The 20570-nt window shown below is 35.9% G+C and overlaps 2 protein-coding genes across 2 annotated transcripts; one reads left to right on the top strand and one right to left on the bottom strand.

Annotated features, from left to right (window-relative positions):
• Positions 1–1792: 1792 nt before the first annotated feature.
• On the bottom strand, positions 1793–4161 carry LOC149084639 (10 kDa heat shock protein, mitochondrial-like). Its single transcript, XM_089235037.1, has 2 exons — positions 4047–4161; positions 1793–2229 (listed from the first exon to the last, which is right to left on the bottom strand). The coding sequence occupies exon 2, from the start codon at positions 2227–2229 to the stop codon at positions 1924–1926; it is 306 nt and encodes a 101-aa protein (XP_089091163.1). The 5' UTR covers positions 4047–4161; the 3' UTR covers positions 1793–1923.
• A 208-nt stretch (positions 4162–4369) lies between these two features.
• NELF-B (negative elongation factor B) lies at positions 4370–20364 on the top strand. The gene is made up of 11 exons (XM_089235035.1): positions 4370–4430; positions 6839–7204; positions 7291–7407; positions 8670–8981; positions 10424–10572; positions 13005–13107; positions 13917–14012; positions 14487–14546; positions 16890–17043; positions 17156–17451; positions 19919–20364. Exons 2-11 carry the CDS (start codon positions 6896–6898, stop codon positions 20048–20050), a joined length of 1728 nt encoding a protein of 575 aa, XP_089091161.1. The 5' UTR covers positions 4370–4430; positions 6839–6895; the 3' UTR covers positions 20051–20364.
• Positions 20365–20570: the final 206 nt, after the last annotated feature.

Consider the following 20570-nt stretch of genomic DNA (forward strand, 5'->3'; position numbering starts at 1 on the left):
GTATCTTTAAAATTGATTAAATATGTTTTTGCTTATCATTATTCATGCTTTGTTATATCGCACGTACGTAACTTCAACAAAAGCAATTTTGGCCATATGCGCGTCACTAGAATCTTTAATTATTATCCAGGACTATTGGCTGCTAAGCCATTTTCCTGCACGATAAGACAAACAACTTTCTTGTTACCATCAGAGGGTTTGTAAAACTTCCTTAAAAAGGGAATTTCCCCATTTACGACGTGTGACGTCATTTCGAAAGGGAAAAAAAAGAGGCTTCATGCCCCACAAGAAATTTCTTAGGGATTGTTTTCATAAGCGGGGATTTTTTTTTTAATGAAGTAGGGAATTTTTAGGGACAATTAGGGATTTTTGTGATTTTCATAAAAATTCGGGAGATTTAAGAACGTTTCGGGAGGTCGAGCGATGAAGCTAAAATTCGGGAGATTCCCGAAAAATTCGGGAGACTTGGCAGCTATGAAATATGCATTCAGCCACAACAGATAACTTGCCTAACAAGGTGGCCGAAAAAAATGTTTATATCAAACTTAGATTTGTGTGCTGAGAAAAAAAAAAAAAAGTCTATTAACGGCGAGAATATAAATTATTTGTCACCAGAAATAATGAATGTAAGTAGATGATCAGACAGTATCTACTGTAGCAACCAATAGCTCAAATAACGGTCACACATTTGATTAAATGTACAGAAATTTTTACCTTGTCTGGGGATGTGGGCCACTCCTGCTTTAGGCAATACTCGGGATTTTACAGCAGCTGCCACTAACAGAACTGAGCAAATGTGGGCATTATTGGTAGGTTTCCGTTGTTAAGAGCTACAGTATTTCTAAAGCATAGATCAAATTATTTGGTTACGTCTAAAATTATAACCATGCTATGTTTTCGTTATCTAGGGCAGATTTCAAATTAGTGCTTATCCTGATTCTTTAGTCTGACAGCCACTTGGCAAATTCCAACCCTAATACCTTTTTCTTTCTGAAATGCGTCTAGTGCACACGTTAAATTCTTAAAGAACTCCCAGGGTCTTTGGACCACATTTTGGAAATCACTGATGCAAGAAAGACCGTTATTTCTATGTTTCAAAACATAGAAATAACGTATATAATAACATAGAAATAGCTCAAAGGAAAAACTCCTTCAAAGCCTATCTTGAGGGTTATGTTTCTCATGTGATAAAATGCATTCCATTTTTCTTTTATTTCAATCTCAAAAATGGTCATTATGCGGAAATCGTTGTTTGGAAGTTAAATTTATTATTAATTCAATGAGATGTGTTCAGTTCCAAGAGAATGTGACAGCAGTTTAGAGGTTACCGTTATGGGAGGTTTATTTTTCAAATTTCTCATCGGTTCAATGCATCAACCTTGTCAAGTGAGAATAAAGCAAGGAAACCTCTAAGGACCACAATCAACGCTCACTTTACAAAAATGGAACAAATGACATGACACGAGCCATTGTGTTTGAAATGCGAAATAAAGTAAATGATAAATGAGTGAAAGGAACTGAATTAACATAAGTTTCAACAAACGACAAAAATTGTGTATTTTTCCTATCGCTCTCAAAACAACAGCTTTTCTTTGTTGCGGTGGTAATGCTTAAAAGCTCAAACAATCTACAAAACATGGATTTTTCTCTTTCAACATTTATGACAGCATTCAAATAAAAATTTTCACCGAAATTAAAATTGCATGATTTTCTTGAATTTTACCAAACAGAAATACGTAGAATAAACAAAGATAGGCGTTCGTTCCAACACAGAAGACAGACACGGTATAAATGCAAATGATGAATGATGTTTATTATTGTTCAGATTCTGCGCTAACACTGGCTCGATTCGTTATAACATAATTGTTAGGTAACAAACTATTTTTTTCTTCTAAATGTCGAATTTGAAATATTTTTTTTATCTTAATTGCTCCACTTTCCTAAGATGTCGCTTTCTCTAAAGATATAGAACTCTTTATCTTCGATTTCTATCTTGGTTCCTCCGTATTCTGGAAGCAATACCTTATCTCCCTCTTTAACGTTAGGAGGAATGGTTTTGCCTTCGCTGGTTAGACCACCTGGACCCACTGCGAGGACAGTACCGCTCTGAACCTTGGCTTGAGCTTTTTCCGGAATCATGATGCCGCTTTTTGTCTTGGTTTCGGCAGAGAACCTCTCGACGAGGATGCGGTCAAGCAGAGGAATGAGACGTTTACCGATGCCAGCCATCTGTAAATCAATGGGGAAAATATATCAGAATAGATGACTAATTCAACTCTATACAGTAGTTTTAATTAAAATATCCCTTCTCCCCCCAAAAAAATGTAAGAGCAAAGGAGCATGCTGAAACAAATATTCATGAATTATTCAGGGAGACTTAGAGCCCCTTCAAACTCCTCAACAAAATTTTACAGTAAGTATAACTGTAGTACCCCCTCCTATTTACGACCACAATGGGTTTGGGTAGCCATAAAATAACACTGCTAATATATGAGCCTCTCGCAGCCCCTAAAATTAAACGTATTATAATAAAATTTGAGATACAGGTTTCAAAACATGCACTCTAGAATGAAGATGAACAAAATTTTAGCTCCCTTTAAATAGCAGCACATACTTTTAAGCATGGCAAAGTGACCAATGCAATAAAAAACCATAAATGAATTTGAAGGGTATCTAACATAATAAGCGCCGGTAGTAGACGCAGACAAAGAAACGTGGAGAAACAGCCACTTCGGATACCATTACTACCGCAGGAAATTTCCCCACTATATGAGGTTATCACACCAACCCCTTGGTGAGACCTATCTTTGTCAGCGCTATATGTGGACGTCTACATTATATAATCAAACTGCACCAATCACTTGGCAATGCATAAGACTTGACTTGAAATTTGCATTTATCTAAATCTTATCTTTATTGTTACTAGGTGATTTTAAGGTCATGCTAAGGCAGTTTTCTCTCCCTCCATTCTCAGACACTTCAAAACACCTCTATTTTGAATTTTGTTGATTTTTGTGGCCGCTATAGACCTTGTATATCAGCAGTTATTTTAGCCCCCCCTCCCACATACATGCAAAATTTTATGAGAAGGAACACAACTGTGCCCCCAAGGGGTGGCAACTAGATGCTTGGCTAGCCAACACCAGCTATAGTGTTGTCCACTATAGCCCATTCACATGGGTTTATAACTCACTTCAAAAATTTTCACTAATGACTGCTCTTTCTTTCCTCATGAAAGGAAAAGTTCTCAAGCGGGTGCTAAAACTCCCAATGCTACTGCAATATTTGCACACGTGAACAGGGTTTATAGTTGGTGTTCAACAAGCACCATTTTGGTGCCTCCTTGTAATGTTGGAGAGGTTAAAGGATGAAATGTGTTTCCCCCAGTCCAGCGCATCAGATATGTATACTGCCCCGCCTCCCCCCCAATTACGGCCTTGGCTCCAGCACCTATAAGGAAAGCGGGGGGCACTGTAGTTAATAATTGAAAATTTGTGTTAAAAAAACAAGGTTATCTAGGAGTCCTGTCAGCTTCCGAAACATTATAGCCACACCAGGAAAAGCTTCAATATTAAATGAATGAAAATTAGAGGATATTGTGACCAAATCTTATAGCATATATTCAAAATGAGAACGGGTCCTTTAAAAAAACAGGTTGTATATATTTACCACTATAACCCATCAATAAAAATGAGTCAAGTTCAATATCGGTCAAAACTTCCTCCAAGAAAGTGTGCCAATATATCTATTCACACAAAATAATTTCTTCAGTAAATTAAAAAAAAAACGTGAATTGAAAATATTAGTTCAGCTAAATATCCTAAATTCAAATAAGCATAGTTTTACCAACAACCAAATCAAGGAGTGGGAATAGATCTAGGAGGTGATGGCATAACCCATAACCTTGAAGAGGGAACTTTCTAGAAACTTCCCGGACCGGCGTCTACACGGATAAGCACTTAACTATAGATAATTTGTACCTTGCATTTGACTCGAACACATAGTTAATTGCTACACATAATTAATAGTTGAATGACACAACTTACTATGTATCGGGTATTTTTTGAATAATAAGCAAACTATGCTTTAAGAGAAAAAACACGTGCAAGACAACGGAAAAGCCACACCACGACAGGACAGTTACTAGAAATTTCGTCAGCCGCAGATTGAAGTGATGATGATGATAACGATCAAATTAAAAAAAATGTAAACTATTTAATTCTCATTTAAAATATAAAATTAGACATAAAATATATTGTTTTCAGTATTATTGAGTATTTTACACCATAAATTTGAATAAATCATATCTAAAAATAATTAATTGTTTTTATTGTCCAAAAGAAGTCTCGGAAACTAGCCATCATCTAGTCCGCATTGGAAATGTTTGTTTATAAACGAGATAAGCAGGCATTAGAGGATGAAGCGCTGAGGTATTATTATGATTATTACTTACATTGTAATTTTATTAGAAAAGTTGCGGTATCGAACACTAAATATTCATTTGAAATGATAGCATGTATTATGTTGGACGTATTTTTATTCTAACGGTATTTAATACGATGTTAGAGACCATACTCTGGCGCGTCTTTGATTGCAACAACCAATTAAAAATGTCTTTGAGTTAAAATCATTAGGATAATGTATGAAAAGTCGATTTTGATTGGTCATCGCTTTGACGTCAGCCGCGCGCGTCTGTTTGAATTTAGTTTTAATGATGACATGTTTAATATCCGTTTTTTAAATAATAAAGATGTGTTGTACGTAATGATATCATATTGCGTGTAACTTTGAAGTTATTGTTAGTTTCCAGTGTAACATATTAGTTACTGATGAGAGAAAATGATGAGAATGTAACTGCTTTCAAAACTGAAGTTATTATCATTGGGGGATGTCTAAGCAGGACTGCAATTTGGTGCTTGGAGGCTTAGGATCGAATTCACCATTCAACCCCATTTTGTCAACATTACAGGACGGGGACGCTAAAAAACCCAGTTTGTCTCAAGGGATATACATACAGGTTTGACTTTCTAAGACCTCTTTACTACCAGAAACGAACCGATTTACCCACTGCCATTCCGGCTCGGGCCAGTCAAGTTTGGTATGTCAGTCGAATTAGGCCATCCGCCAAAGATTGAATTATTGGGAAAGCAAAAAAGTTTATCGGGAATGCATCTGGTTTAAACATTGCATCTGGAAAGTAAATATGCGTTGGTGACGAAATAACCTTTGATTATTATAGCCAATGATACCGCCAAAGGAGTGCCTGGGATGTAATTTTCGACTTTCTAAATGGGTCTAATACACATGTCAACCCACTTCCAATGCACCTGTCTGGATTCAACCTTTGCAAGCTTTTTTAATATCACTGGAAAGTGGAGCACCAAAATGCTTGTATACACTGTGTGACAAACTACATTTTACTTGTTGCACACCCTAATGTAACCACAAATTTGGTGAACCCCCATTATTATTGTTGATCCTGTATTGTGGAGCAAGAGTTTTAACCTAGTAACTACAAAAGACCGATAGATACTTAGTGGAGATTGACATTTTTTTTCTCTGTGCGAGACTTACTGTCTACAGCAGGGGCTCTCAAACTATGCATCACCAACCTTTGTTAGTGGTGATGAAGGTTTTTGTGAAGAAATTATTTGTTAAACTGCTCTGGGGAGTCGCAAATTAGCGTTGATTAGGGTTAAGGGGACGTTGTGGATAGAGAAATATGATAGCACATGGTCTACAGCAAATTCTAGAGAGCTTTTTTTTTTCTCTCACGCAGAGAGGTTAGTGCAGTCAGGGCCGTAACTGGGATTTTCGGACACCCCCACATTTTTAAAATTAGATAATTTTGTAACAGTGATCTTTTATTTCCATTTAAAATTGCCGCTTGGGACAGTCTCCCCCCTCCCCATCTAGTTCCGGCCCTGAGTACAGTTACCACTCAAAGTCGAGACTTTCTGTGATAGTCAGGGCTGCAACCAGATGCTTGGTTAGCTCGGGCAAGCATGCATTTTTTTGCGCTCCCTTGTAGTTTTGAAGTAGAGGTTAAAAGATGAAATTTGCACCCGGTGCAACAGATCTCCTACTGCTTTCCCCTCCCAATTGCAGCCCTGGTGATAGTGTGTCATAACCATTTCTGTGGTACCTCTGTATCAGGGAAAGATTGTCTCAAAGACTGGGTGGTTATTGAACTTGCCTCTAAACATCTTTCGGGGCAGAAAGTGAGTGTCTTGTTGATCTGAGCCACTGTGCCAGATACATCTTTGGTCTGTCTTTGAATTACTATTGGCTAGATTCAAATTGAAGGCTTGATGAAGCAAACATTTAGGCATTTGCAAAATTTCTTAGGCACCAAGCATATTTATTTTCAAGTAAAATTGTCAAAAAATGTTTTTTACTTTTCTAAGATGGAGTATGGTCAAATTTTTTTGACAGCAGCAGATTAAAGACAGTCGGGGCCTTGGGCTCAAAAGAAAATATTGGGCCCACTAAATTAGAAAAAGTGTGAAGTTTTTGGTTTTCTAGGCCTTTTGGAAGTCGGGACTCTGGGCTTACGCCCAGTGTGCCAGGCCAGCCGTTGCATCTACTTCTGTTTCTAAAGCATGCAAGACTATTGAATTAGGCAGGGCTGCAACTGAGGGGGTGCAGGCGGGTTTAATGTCCCACGTGCAGGACTAGAAGGGGTGTAAATTTCACTCTTTAATATCTCCTTCAACATTATGAGGGGATGTCAAAATGTGTGCTTGCCCTGGCTGACCAAGCATCTAGTTGCGGCCCTGGAATTAGGCATGAAAAATATTTTTACTTCAGCTTTTTTTTTTTTTTTTTTAAATTTTAGAATTTCGCCATTTTGTTGAATGCCATCATCGAAAGCAACATCTGAAAGAGCATAAACATGTCAGGATTGGAAGAAGTCGGAATTCCGGGTAAAGAATACCTGAGAGAGGCCTTGACAAACTGCGCAGATCCATTGAAAGCCATAGAAGATTTCCAAACTGAAAATGGGATTCTTCTTCCGTCTCTACGACCCATGCTGCCACTTCTCGATAGGCATGGAGTTCAGAGACTCGAGTTTCATTTGTCGATTCTCGAAGAATTAAAAGAGTCCCTATTGCACCAGATCGAAAACTTGGGGAAGCAAGAGGGCAGAGAAAAAGACAAGAAATTGAAGGAACTCCTGCAGAAGAGCTTCGTGCTTATCAATGTGAGTTACTTTCTTATTATCGGTTTAAGATTTATGGTGTAAAAGATCTTAAATGTTACCGGACATTACAATTTCTTTTCCCATAGGTTCCCACCATCAAACCAGTTGTGCTGTGCATCTTGAAAAATATGGATCGAGTCGAAGAGAAGTACCTGAAGCAGTTGGTCGAGAGTAAACCTTTATATGAAGAACTAGATGTACAAGTGAGTCTTGTTACACGCAGGTTTTGAATTGTGATTGGTCTCATGACAGTTTGGTATTCACTCGTTTTAGCGCAGTGGGTTTTGGTTTTCAAAATTGCCCTTTTCTCTTAGTTTTGCACATGCTATATACAGTGTTTACTTTTACTGTTTATTTCTTTCCCACATTGAAATGTCTGTAAATATTGAATCATGCTGGTTTATTTTTTTAATTGTTTTTAAACAAGATATTGTTCCTTAAAAAAAAACTAAAATCCTTTTTTATTTAAGGCTGAATTACATTAAGCGAGTTTACTAGCTACTTGTTTGCAGTTTTACTCGCTGCTACTAAAGTTGCTTCGTGTAATAACGTTATTAAGTAAACTCACTGCTCGCTCTGCTAGTGTGAGAAAAGTTGAGCGTTAGGCTACTTTTTTCGCTACTCGCCGCTGTTTTTGTTATCTCTCGGGTGCAATATGGATGTGGCTACTTTTTTTCCCTCACTCTTTGGCTTGCAACAAAAGAGAAACACGACAATATGCAAAAAGGAAGAGAAAGAAAACGAGTTGCTCTCTCATCTAGTGAGCGATTTTACTATACATAGTTGTGTGTAATTTAAATTTGCTGTGCTAGTTGAAACTAGCTTGCTTGCCAGCTACTACTCGCCGGAAAATAGCTAGTAAACTCGTCCAATGTAATTGTTTACAAATTGTGAGGAGCTGCAGGGCTTGATAAATGGGAAAAAAAATTTTAGGCACTAGCTAAATTTCTTGGGATCCAAGCATAGATTTTCCACAAGAAAAGCAACCCTAAATAATGTCTTTTTTCCAACTTTTTCATGGATATAATGACCCGTTCCCATGTTGGAAGGCACATAATTATGAAATCAGAAATTTTTTTTTGTTATTCTTAGACATATGTTTGATATAGCCATCACACATAGAAAATTTTTGGTGCCGATACCAGTTTTCTAGTCGCCATGCCCTTGTTTAATGTATATGTGCATCTCGAATGACGATATTTTTGTTTGTATGTTCCATAGTTCCTTGTGAAAGTTTTTTCGCAGTCCAACTGTGAATGCGGTCAGTTGAAAGAAACTGACCCTGGAATGAAAAGAAACTGTTTTATTTTACCTTATACGTGCCTTCACTATAGGAAAGCTATTGCAAAAGCAACACTGCATGCACATGGATCATAGCAGCTGTCTGTTACAGCCCGATTTTATTAAAAATTAAATATTCTGTTGATTTCCGTCACACGTTGATAATTTCTTTTCACATTTTTAGGTAAAGAGACAAATATGGCAAGACAATCAGTCACTATTTGGCGATGAAGTGTCGCCGCTCCTGAGCCAATACATCAAGGAGAAAGAACAGCTGATTTTCAACAACTCGGATCAGATCAACCAATTTTTCGGTCTGTCACCAAAGCAACGGAGACAAGGGGAAATCGTTCAACAGCTCTTAAAGATGATCGGCCGTAATGTACAGCTCTATGATATGGTCCTTCAGTTCCTGCGCACGCTGTTCTTGAGGACGAGAAACGTTCATTACTGCACTCTTAGGTCTGAACTGTTGATGGCTCTGCATGACCTGGAGGTATGTTGATTTCATTAATTAATAGAAAATTCATTATAATATGAGATTGCTTTCACTATCATTTCTGAATATTTCAAATTTGCAAAATAGAATATGCAGACATTTTGATAATCACTTTGGTGAGTTTTCGCACAGCCAAAAAAAAAAATTTGTATTTTTACTAAAATCAGGCCATATTATCAGGCATGCATTAGACCTGGGTTCGTGCTAGTCCACAGGGGAAACACTCCGATTTATATAAGTGGATGCTATTGACCGCTCAAAAAAAACTACACCATGTCAAAAACTTTTGACAAACCGTTGTCAAAAACTAATATGGAAAAGTGTTTTCTGTTTTAGGATCCAACGAATATTTCGGGAAATATAACGTTTTGAAGTTTGTGATGCATCAGCGACATTGATCTGGTCAGTTACCGGCCAAACACCCAATGAAAGTAAATTTGTCCCCCCCCCCCCCCTACAGTGGATTGCAGCTTTTGGAAAATAAACTCAAATATTAAATTTAAATATCGTGGGAAAGCCAAATTCGATCTTCTTCTTGCAAGGGCTTAGCAAGGAGGATTGGGGGCCTGGTCCCCCCCCCCTGAAATGTGAGAAAATGACTGAAAAAAGGGAAAACAATGGCCAAATCTATTCTATCACTTTGGCAGGGGAAAAAACTGCTTCACTCATCTTTAGCTCTCTTGACTTTTCTATGGGTTAATAGTATTTTTTTTCACCTTCAAAAATGCTAACTTATACGATGATGATGCAGGATCCACACCTGCATCATCATCGTAGTCAGAGATAAACTTGAATGGCTGGGAACTGTGGTGAATATGTACTCAGCCTGGTGGTAGTTTAGTAGAAAGGGCACGTTTTTCTCACACCTTAGGACTAGGGTTTGATCTTCGATGGAGATTTAAAGCATAAAGAATAGTCTTTCTCGAGATTCCTGCTATTACTAATTCCCATAGCCAAAGGAATATGACACCTTGTCCATATTCTTTCTTGGAACTTCTAACAAAAATTGTTGTAATGTGCGTGTACATGTTGTGAACCTAACGTGAAGTTTGTTGCCGTGTAATGCTTGTTATAGTGCTGTCATCTCCCATATATTACTGCGGATCACCAAATTACAACAGAGTGTTGCATTTGGCAAGTAAATGAAATATCAAATTCACTGTGCTGTAGTTTAGATAACCTTTTCTCAGATTTTATCAAAACTTTTTTTTATCTGATTATAGCCAAATCGCTTCAAAAAAATGAAATGCTCGCACTTATATTAAAAAAATAACTTCTTTGTAACAAACTTTCAACTCCATAATGCTCACATTTTCCTTAATTTACTCTGAGAATTATGTATAAGACAATTTTTTTGTTGATTGAAACAAAGAGAGTTGGTAATATGGATATTTGACATATATGTATCACTGATATTTTTCCTCATTCTTTCTTTTCAGGTACAAGAAATAACCCACGTTGATCCGTGCCATAAGTTTACTTGGTGCCTTGATGCTTGTATCAGAGAGAAAAATGTTGACGTCAAACGTTCCAGAGAACTTCAGGGTTTTTTGGATAGTGTCAAAAGAGGAAATGAACAAGTTTTAGGGTGAATTTTTAAATCTCTAAACTTTGTTATCATAACATTTTGTATTTAATTGCAATTTAATTTTTATTTTTCCTGTGCTGATGCAAATCAGTTGAATATAACACTTAATGTCGAGGACCTGAAAACCTGGCACAGCTCAAAGTTAATATTTATATTAGCAATGTAGGCATGTGTAGTGCTTTCAATGACTTTTTTGCATCAGTTTTTAATGGTGATAATGACATTCGATATACAGGTGTTGCATGGGGTAATAAAATCCTCAACGGTGTTCAAGTGGAAGACGTGGAGATCCTAAATCTTCTAAAAAATGTATGTGCATGCAAACACCACAGGGTCCTCAGGGAATGTGCTAATGAATTTTTGGGGCCAGTCACCCAGATATACAGGAGTATTGTTGCTGATGTTGTTCCGATATTTAAGAAGGGTAGTAGAGAAGCTGTGTCCAATTATAGTCCTGTGAGTTTGACGAGCAGCCTCTCGAAAATTTTGGAAATTATTATCGAAAGACAGTTCGTTAAGTGGATAGACGATAACAATGTATTGTCGGATAATCAACATGGGTTCAGGAAGGGGAAGTCATTTGTGACTAACCTTCTTTTCTTGTATAATCACATGACGAAGGCTTTGGGTAAGGGCAAAAATGTAGATGTTGTTTACCTTAAATTCCAGAAGGTATTCGATCGGGTCCAACATAGTAAACTCTTAAAGCGTTTACGTGAGATTGGGGCAACTTGCTGAATTGGATAGAATCATGGTTAAGAGATAGGTCACAACAAGTTATGGTGAACAGAGAATTCTCTGGTTGGGGAGTCGTCACAAGTAGAGTTCCTCAAGGAAGTGTCCTTGGCCCCATACTTTTTTCACTTTTTGTCGATAAACTCGATCAGGCTATCGATGGGACTGCTAGCAAATTCACAGATGATGTGAAGCTAATGAGGGTAATCAGAAATCAAAGCGATAGAGAGTTGCCCCAGACCAACTTAAACAGGATTGCATCATGGGCAAATGAATGGGGCATGATGTTTAGCGTTGACAAGTGCATGGTCGCTCATTTTGGTTTGAACAACCCACGGTTCTCTTACAAGTTGAATGGTGTCACTATCCTGGATGCAACTAGGGTCACTGATTTGGGAATTCTCATTGACGAGCAGCTTAGGTTTTCTTGTATCTGTCTGGTAGTTCAAGTTCAAGCTTAGGTTTTCTGAACATTGTTCAGCGGTGGTCAAAAAAGACCTTGCTTTTGCAAGGGGACACCAGTATCGATTGGTAAGGGACAATGCGAGGTTACGATATCGCAAGGCATTTTTCTCTAATAGGGTTGTTAATAAATGGAATAGGTTACCCCTGGAGGTAGTAAATTCTAATACAATTGACACATTTAAAAAGAAATACGATAAACATGTTGGGGTGAATCGAGAAGTTATTCATACTTAGAATGAGACAACCATAAGTATTCTTATGGGCATTGTATAATATTTCATCATGTATATATATTGTTTGTAATTGCATTTTTAATTGGGTTTCTGTATTTTTTAAATATATGACATCCATATTTGTTATGGGCATCTTTTTTCCAGCCACCTTGTTGGTATTTTGCCTGTTGTGGCGTTGTATTTGTATTTTTCAATCTAAAATGTCAAGGACCAGGCAACCATAATGGTTTCATCATTTTAATTGACCAATGATTATTATTAAATATTCAATTGTGTTTTCTATTACTGTTCTGTACATCACACTATATCATTGTAAATATCAAGCTGCAATGGTTCCAAAAATGCTTGCATGGTTTGCCTACTGGGTAGTTTGCATGCCAACTTTAAGTTTGACTAGTCTGGTTTTGAGTCACTGAAGATTGAACTTTATGTCTCTATCTGGTCGGCCTTTATATGTCAGGGGGGTTTGCCCAGCTGAAATTCTTGCCCATTTGCTTGACACCTCTCAAAATGCAAATTAACAAAACCATACATTTTAAATTTCATTTCTTTTGTACAAAATTAACTAGATTGTTTCGCTTCCCACAAAACTACTTTTCACAAAATCGCAGATAATTTTCACAATAACAGGATTCTATGAAAGTCTGAACAAACACCCGTGTGCATGTAATGCCCATGGTATAGTGCAAACTATCAAATGGTTAAAAAAATGGGTGTTGAGCCCTCTCAAGTACAAAAACCTAAATATTTTTTGCTTGGGATGTATTTCAAAGCTCTCAAAATTGTTTTTTGCTGTATGATGATAAGAAAGTTTAGGACATTAGAAAAGGTTAAGACTTGTAGCAAGGTCTTCTTGCTATGAGACTTTTTCTTTATGTATTGGGCGGGGGAGTCACAATGGTGCTTGATATCAAAAAGCTAAAATTATCTGCATGTGTTGACCATCCACATGTGAAATGATATCAAATTTCCTGATTTTTTTTTTCTTTGCAATTTTAGTGACCTTTCTATGACTGTGTGTGATCCGTATGCTGTCAATTTTCTAGCAGCCTCAGCATTGAAAATTATATTGCATTTAATTAACAACGAAAATCTGGCCAGAGTAAGTAGAGTCAAACTCAAAAATTTTCATCAAATATCAATCAAAACATATAGTGATGGTGATTTGCTGGATTATTGTCTTTTTTTTCATGTGCTGGAAAATTATTTTCAACTCATTTGAGCATCATATGATGAGCTAGGCCTTGTTTCTACAGTAAAACCTCTCTTAATGGTCACCCCTCTTTTACGGCCAAATAATTATTTCCCCTTGTATAGTAAAAAGTATGCATTCAAATCGCTGATTAACTGTCCTTTTTTTTACGGATGAATTTTTGGTTCTGCCGGTGACTGCAAAAGAGAGGTTTAACTGTATATAAATCAAATGATGAATCAAGCTCTTAATGCTGCCGTGCTCTATGGTATCACAGTAGTGCTCAAAAGTCTTTTGACAATCATAAATGTATATAGAAATGTCCTCTCCACTTGTTAATTCAAGATTCATTGAAAGACTGGTTATTTGTGGAGATGTGTGTGCAGATTACAAGGAAGATACTATCTGCTTCCATAGCTTAGATGGTGGATCACTCGTCCGGCAAGCGAGACTGGGGTTCGGGTCCCGGGGGGGGGGGCAGTGATGAATTTTCTTCCTTGTAATCTCCACAAATAACCAGTCTTTCAATGAATCTTGAACCATAAATGTGTCTGCAAAATTTGTATTTGAATTTTTTTAATGAAATTTATCCTATGAAACATAAATTGCAGATATTGTGCAGTGGTCTGTAATCCATGCTAAGAAATTCATATCTTTTCTAGACATGATTTGTGGGTTATAGATGGCAAATTATGGTGGTTTTAAATTTTTCTTTTCAGGAAAACCCGGTGTTGATCTTATTGCTTAGGATGTTAGCTCTTGGTTTGCAAGCATGGGATATGATCAGTACTCAATATTTCAAAGAACCGAAACTTGTATGAATTTAGAGTTTTTTCCCATGAATAATGAAATAAGCTCTTTGTATAATATTAATTTTAGTTGTCATATCTATTATCTAATGTTAATAAAATCCTTGCAAGAAACTTATGGTAAAGCTTATATTAATTTGTAATAAAAATGATGAACAAAATAAAAGAACTTTACAGGGGAGGAAAAAAGATCAGGTAATACTTTACTTTACATGTGTATAAAAATTTCAGAAATGCATAGTCATGTGAATAAATAATGTGGAAATATTTCATGGTATACCAATGAAAACATTATCTGTCATTTTTTTTAGAACATTCTAAATTAAATTAAGTCAGTCATAATATCTAAATTCCTGAGGTATTCCATAGTTTACTTTGTAATTTGTGGTTTAGATATAGTTTACAGTTTTTGTTTGATGTGCATATGTTTGCTCTCTTTTTAAAATAATCTAAAAAGACACATTTTTGTTTTGGTTCCAGGATCCACAGTTGGTAACAAAGTTTATTCCCGCTCTCATGTCATTGATGGTTGATGATCAGGTGTGTAACATGAATTTCAATTGGTCTCGTAACGTCAAAATTTATTGAATACGTATTTGCTGTTATAACAACTCCCACTCATTCTGTTGCCTTCTTTATGATTCAAACTGTAGTGGGGAAAAAATTTGATTGCAAACTTCAAGGTAAAAAAAAGCTAACCAAACCTTTTAACAAATTAGCAAAATCACAGCCACACGTGCTCTGCAACAAAAAGAAGTTGTTGTTAATTGGGACATTTACCAACAAATTCAAAATATAAAGAATACGACCTCACTTAATGTGTAAGGGTGATTCAGAGTTTTTATTTTCAAACTAGTTGGAACCCTCTACACATGTAAAGCTATACATTTAAGGGTTAATGCTTTAGGACTTTTTTTGGATGATAAAGGCAGTGGGGGGGGGGGGGATATCACTATTCTAAGTTTTTTCTGTCCTTGAACTCTATCAAAGAACCTGGATCCTTAACCCTTTGAGCAGCAAGATATCTCACTTTCTTAAAAACCTCTTATTTAGAGACTTTTCTTCCTATATCCCCTCACTTTGCACCTGCTGAAATTCTGAAGAAAGTCTAATTCATTGAAAAGATATGACATTTTAAAGGATGTTTAGTGATTTAAACCACCACACAGAGTTAATGAGAAAAGTGTACGGTCAGATCTGTGAATGATTTCCTATACATTATTTTCTGAAATTTTGGGTGTTTCATTCAGCTATAATGAATTTGTTTCACTAGAAACTGAATACTGATTCAACTATAGTGAATCAGTTACTTCACCGATAGACAGGTGACAGTACTGGTATCCCAGCTTATTTCTGAGTTTTCCCCAGAAAACATACCATGTAATTAATACTACTGGTTGAAAATTGGCAATATTATGCAAAAATGAGTGATTATGGACAGAGTTGGTTGGATGTTGATTTCGTCTTTTAGAAGTCTGGACGCCCCAATGACAAATGTATCAACTGATGGTAACTTATGCACGTAATTTCCTGAAAATTTTTCTCTTCTATGATGATGATGATACTCAATGTTCTGTTCAGGCTATGTGTGTGTGTGTACATAGTCATGAATTGTAAAAACGTTTCTGTGTGCGCACACACACACACAGAATTACCAGCTACAGTGAAACTTATCTAACAAGGAAAGGGTCCCAACATGACGTCTTCAAAAAGTTTTGAAAAAAATTATCACTGATTCTTCTCATTTAAATATGCAGAAAAATATTTTAAAAACCTGCGGAATTATCATAGGTGGGTCTAAAATTTTTATAAATATTAATATTATCAATGTGAATAGAGGCAAAGAATGAATTTAAAAATCCCACAACCCTAGAGTGATGCCATTCAAACGACACACGATCAAGTACTGCACAAACAAAGAAAGAGGAAAAAGAAGAGGAATCGACTAAAGTTTCTAGAACAGAAAAGCTGGATAAAAGAAAAAAAATGAATTTTTTTTATAGATATCGCCAAGGAATGCAAAAGGTGATGAGTAGCCAACTGTTATCATTTTTAATATTTTTTGCAGCTTTAATAATTGCATTCTGCCGCTAATTTTTATTTTTTTGCTTTTATGTGTTTCTAGGTGGGATGGATGAACATTAAGTTTTTTAATAATTTTTTGCACATGACACCTTAGGACCTTTTCCTTGTAAGACGGACATTGTATAAGACAGAAACCTTTCTTAAACTGAATCAAAATATAGTCTGTTCAATGATTAGTGCTTTTATTTGCACCTTTAATAAAATGGAAATCTGTCAAAAACTGAATATTATTTCAGTCTTATTGACGTTCCGTTTCGTGCAGGTTTCACTGTACATTTTTGCAGTATATGGTGGCTTTTAACTATCTTGTTATGCTGTACAGGGAAAAAACATGTCTGTGCACTGCAAAAGAATTAGAGGAAAGCTTCAGAATAATAAGGGAAGTACAGAATAACCGTTGTATTTATCTGCATAATGCTGCCATTCAGAATCAGCAATAAATTGTAGGTCCCAGTCTAATTAGCCCTCGTGTGCAGAAAATGACTGTGGCGCAAAAAAAAGATCAAATGACAATGTTATCCACCAAGATTATAACACCAAATTAAATTAGAAACCATGTTATTTTCCTATGCACACTTTTAACTGATTTTAGCTCAAATTTTTCTTAAAATTCTGCCGAAATTTTTTCCATGATTTGCTACTGAACAGATGTTAGTTTGCTAGTGATTAGGATAACTTAATTTCTATGACCTAATCTTGAAAGTAATGTTGATAGTTTTGCAACATTTGTATCTCTTTGTGGGAAAATAAAAAGGGATTAATCAATTCTTTATTGATTGTTATCTCAATGGAGTTTAGATTCGCAGTGTCAATGCAAAATTGCCACAAGATGATCGAGAATCAGCAATTACAACCATAGAGCATTCTGGACCTCCACCAGATACTTATCAAGCATATATTCAAGAGAATAGTGTGGCTTCAGTATTAGCCATGTATTATACACTTCAGACTGGTAAAGAAATTATTACTTTTCCTTTCTGTGAATTACAGTATATTATTGAATCTGTCTCTTACTAACTTCGCCTTCGTAAATATCTTACAATCCATGTCTTTCGTCTTCGCAGCTAGACAAAAGGACAGGCATGGTCTTATGAGAGTTCTCGGAACACTCGCCAATTGTGAAAATGAGAGATCTTTCGAAGATCCTTTCCTCAACAGTCTTATATTCTGTTTGGTGTCCATATCCGATGAGTTCAGCATGGAAGATTTCTGCACTGTTGTTTTCGACGAGTTCTTTCTGACGGGACTTGCGAGGGAAAATGTTGTGAGGCACATTCTCCGACTTTTGTACTATACTTACCAGAAATTGCCTCCAACACGTTTGGACGCTATAATGAAAGCCTTACAGTCCTGTGCTCAAGTAAGTTTGAGAGGTTTTTCTATTAACCTTTTATTCCAACGAGTATAAAAATGCATTTAAACATTTTTTTAGTTTCTTTAAACCCTTCTTGGTTGGATTTTTTTTTTTCAAATTTGCGATCCAAAAAAACTTTTTTTTTATTGTTGAAAATTAAAGTATGTTCTGAATTCAAAATATTTTTGCCAGTAAGCAGTTTTTTGCTTGACCTACTGGTGGTCGTACATGTGATACCCCATTCAGTGATCTCCATTATAATGACCAGTACGACATCTCAATTTTTTCCGTATTCGTTCCATGTTATTTTTCATCCAATATAATGATCTACAAAGATCATTCAATCCTAAACTCCGCTCTGCTTCCCCCCCCCTTTTTTTTTGCAAGTGAATGTCAGAATTTATGCTTTTTGTTTGTCAAAATTGTGTCTGACCTTGATGTTAGAGAATTTTCTACATATTTGCATTCATGTAACTAATTGTTACAATTATATTATTATTTTTTCTAACCTGGTGCATTTTCACTGCAACTGCTTAGATCAGTGTTTCTCAAATTATGCATCCAGGCTCTTAGAAGCATCACCAACCTTTGTCAGGGGCTTCGCAGTGAGCTGGAGATATCGATTTGTGGGCCTAATTATATTTTGAAGTGGTTCTTTTATGAGTGAAAATATTGATTAGACTTTTCTGGGAGAGCCGCAGATGAACCATAAATTGTTAAAGGAGCGAGTGATGACAAAAGTTTGAGAGCTACTGGCTTAGATAAAAAAAAGATAATTTACAGTGAAACTACTCGAAATGATAAATCCCTCTACAGTGATATTTTTTCAAATATTGTTTGAAATTGATTGTACTCTGATGTTCAACTCCTCTCGATACAAAGATATCCTTTAGCATGATAAATCCCTCTATAACGATACTTTCTGAGATTTTTTTTTAAACCCGTTGCAACAATATTTTTTTAATGATTTGCTCAAAATCAGTTTGAATTTATTTTAGCTTTGTCACTTGTTTTTTATGCATCTTATTGCATCTGTATTTTGCATCGCAGGATCACCGAAAGCGCTAAGGAAGTAATTACTTCTGCTACTTCCCGTTTAGGTGCAGTGCAGTAAACAACTTTATGGGGCAATGCGTCTAATTAAATTTTATTAATCAATCACAATTTTTTGCGACGATTAAATACATAAAAACGCATTTTCTAGGGCAGCGGTTCTCAACCGGTGCTCCGCGGAGCCCTTAGGGCTCCTTGTGCACTCTCCAGGGGCTCTGCGACCGCTCGAGGAAATTGAAAAAAAACCAGTAAAATTTAAAAAATAGTTATAAATATTTTTAAATAGTAAAAATAAATCAGTAACTTTAATGAATATTTAAAAAATGAGCCTACGGGGCTCCGCAATAGAATTTTTTTTACTAAAAAGGGCTCGTGAGTCAAAAAAGGTTGAGAACCGCTGTTCTAGGGTATTAACTGTGCTGGTTTAGAAAAGATGACAACAGCAGCATAAATTTTATTAAATGTGATGATAATGTTTGCCTCTCAATATAATGATAATCCCTCAGCAACAATGTTTTTTCTTGGTCCACAGAGTATCATTATATTGAAATTTCACTGTAGTTTTTTTATCCTGTCCAAATATGAATTCTCTTAAAAGTTGTTATTTTTCAAATGTTTGATATAGTGATTTCTCAATATAATACCCATTTGTAGTGAAATGAGGGGAGTTGTTATAATGAACATTGACTGTAGTACTTTTTCATCAGAATACCTTGGCTTATTTTGTGTATGGAAGCATTAAAATGGTCAGACCCACAATTATGGCAATTGGCTATGATATGCATGTTTAGTGTTTGTTTGGTAAAGATGTATGTCCAGTCTGCAAAAAATTAAGGGGCTGTGAGGCTTTTACTGGCTAAAGAACTATTTTTTATAATCCTTAGAGCTAGCTGGAGGCAGTAAAAAAGCAAAGATGATTGAAACATAGTGGCACACCCTCTGTACATCATTTTATGATAGAAAAATCAATTTCAATTAAAATTATGAATAGATGATCGAAAAGGCAGTTACGCCCATTGTTAGTGATCATTCTAAGGATTAATATAGGCATTTTCAGGTTTACTAAATTATTTTATTCAATTCCATGGGGAAGAAGACTGCGTCTCTGTGATAAGGTTGATTATTATGAAAATGGGACAATTCATCTGTGCTCAAAAAGTCAACAGGGTTTGTATCTTTCCACATCTGTGTTTCTGTGACTGAGCTACTATTATCCTCTATGATGAGATTTGAGACCCCTCTTGTTGAGATTGGTTTTCGAAGTCAAAGCTGCTAACTTTATATGATCTGTATGAAGCAAATTTTTGCTAATAATCTATTCTATTAGAATTCTCATCTTAAAAAATTTATATTGTGTGGTTGTTGATATATTTTAGATATCGATTTGAATTAACTTGATGCTTTCGTTTATTCACGTTAGCATTATGAATCTGTGCAGCCAATGTACCAGGAAATGGTCAAGCTATTGAAAGATCATCAGCCATCGAGCATATCTCCAAAAATCGAAACAAATTCCCCATTACTAAGTGTACCTACTCCCGCACCAGTGTGACTGTGATGTGATCTGAACATGCGATAAGAAGAGTGGTGCTATCCCATTACATCAGTTCATTCCAGTACAAACTTTGCTGTGCATTCCCTCCTTCCCAAAACCAGAGACTTCCATGCGGATTATGTGGATTTAATTTGCAATTATACCTGTAGACCCCCTTCTTTTGTGATAGCTACACCTTCCACTCGCTACTGTTGCATATGCATTTGTATAACATTCATACATCTTTGTGTTTTGTATTTCATTGGAATCATTTATTGAACATATTTTTTTCCTTCTGTTGTTTTTTCCTGAATAATTATTATTCACATTTCAAAATTGTTACGTTGTTATTTGTTTTTGCTGGTGTTGGACTTTTAAATGGGAAAACGGTGTTTTCAATGCAGTTTGTTGCCCAGAACCTTTCTGGACAACGCACTGAAACAGAAATCAGTATTATAAAAAATTAATTATAGAACAAAAATCTTATATTTTTTGCCAGAAAATATGAGATTTTTCTGTTCACATCGGGCATATAGTT

This window comes from Pholcus phalangioides, unplaced genomic scaffold (genome assembly GCF_987345545.1).
Source record: "Pholcus phalangioides strain wild (caught in Gottingen) unplaced genomic scaffold, Ppha-v1.0 ptg000008l_1, whole genome shotgun sequence".
In the NCBI taxonomy this organism is placed as follows: domain Eukaryota; kingdom Metazoa; phylum Arthropoda; class Arachnida; order Araneae; family Pholcidae; genus Pholcus; species Pholcus phalangioides.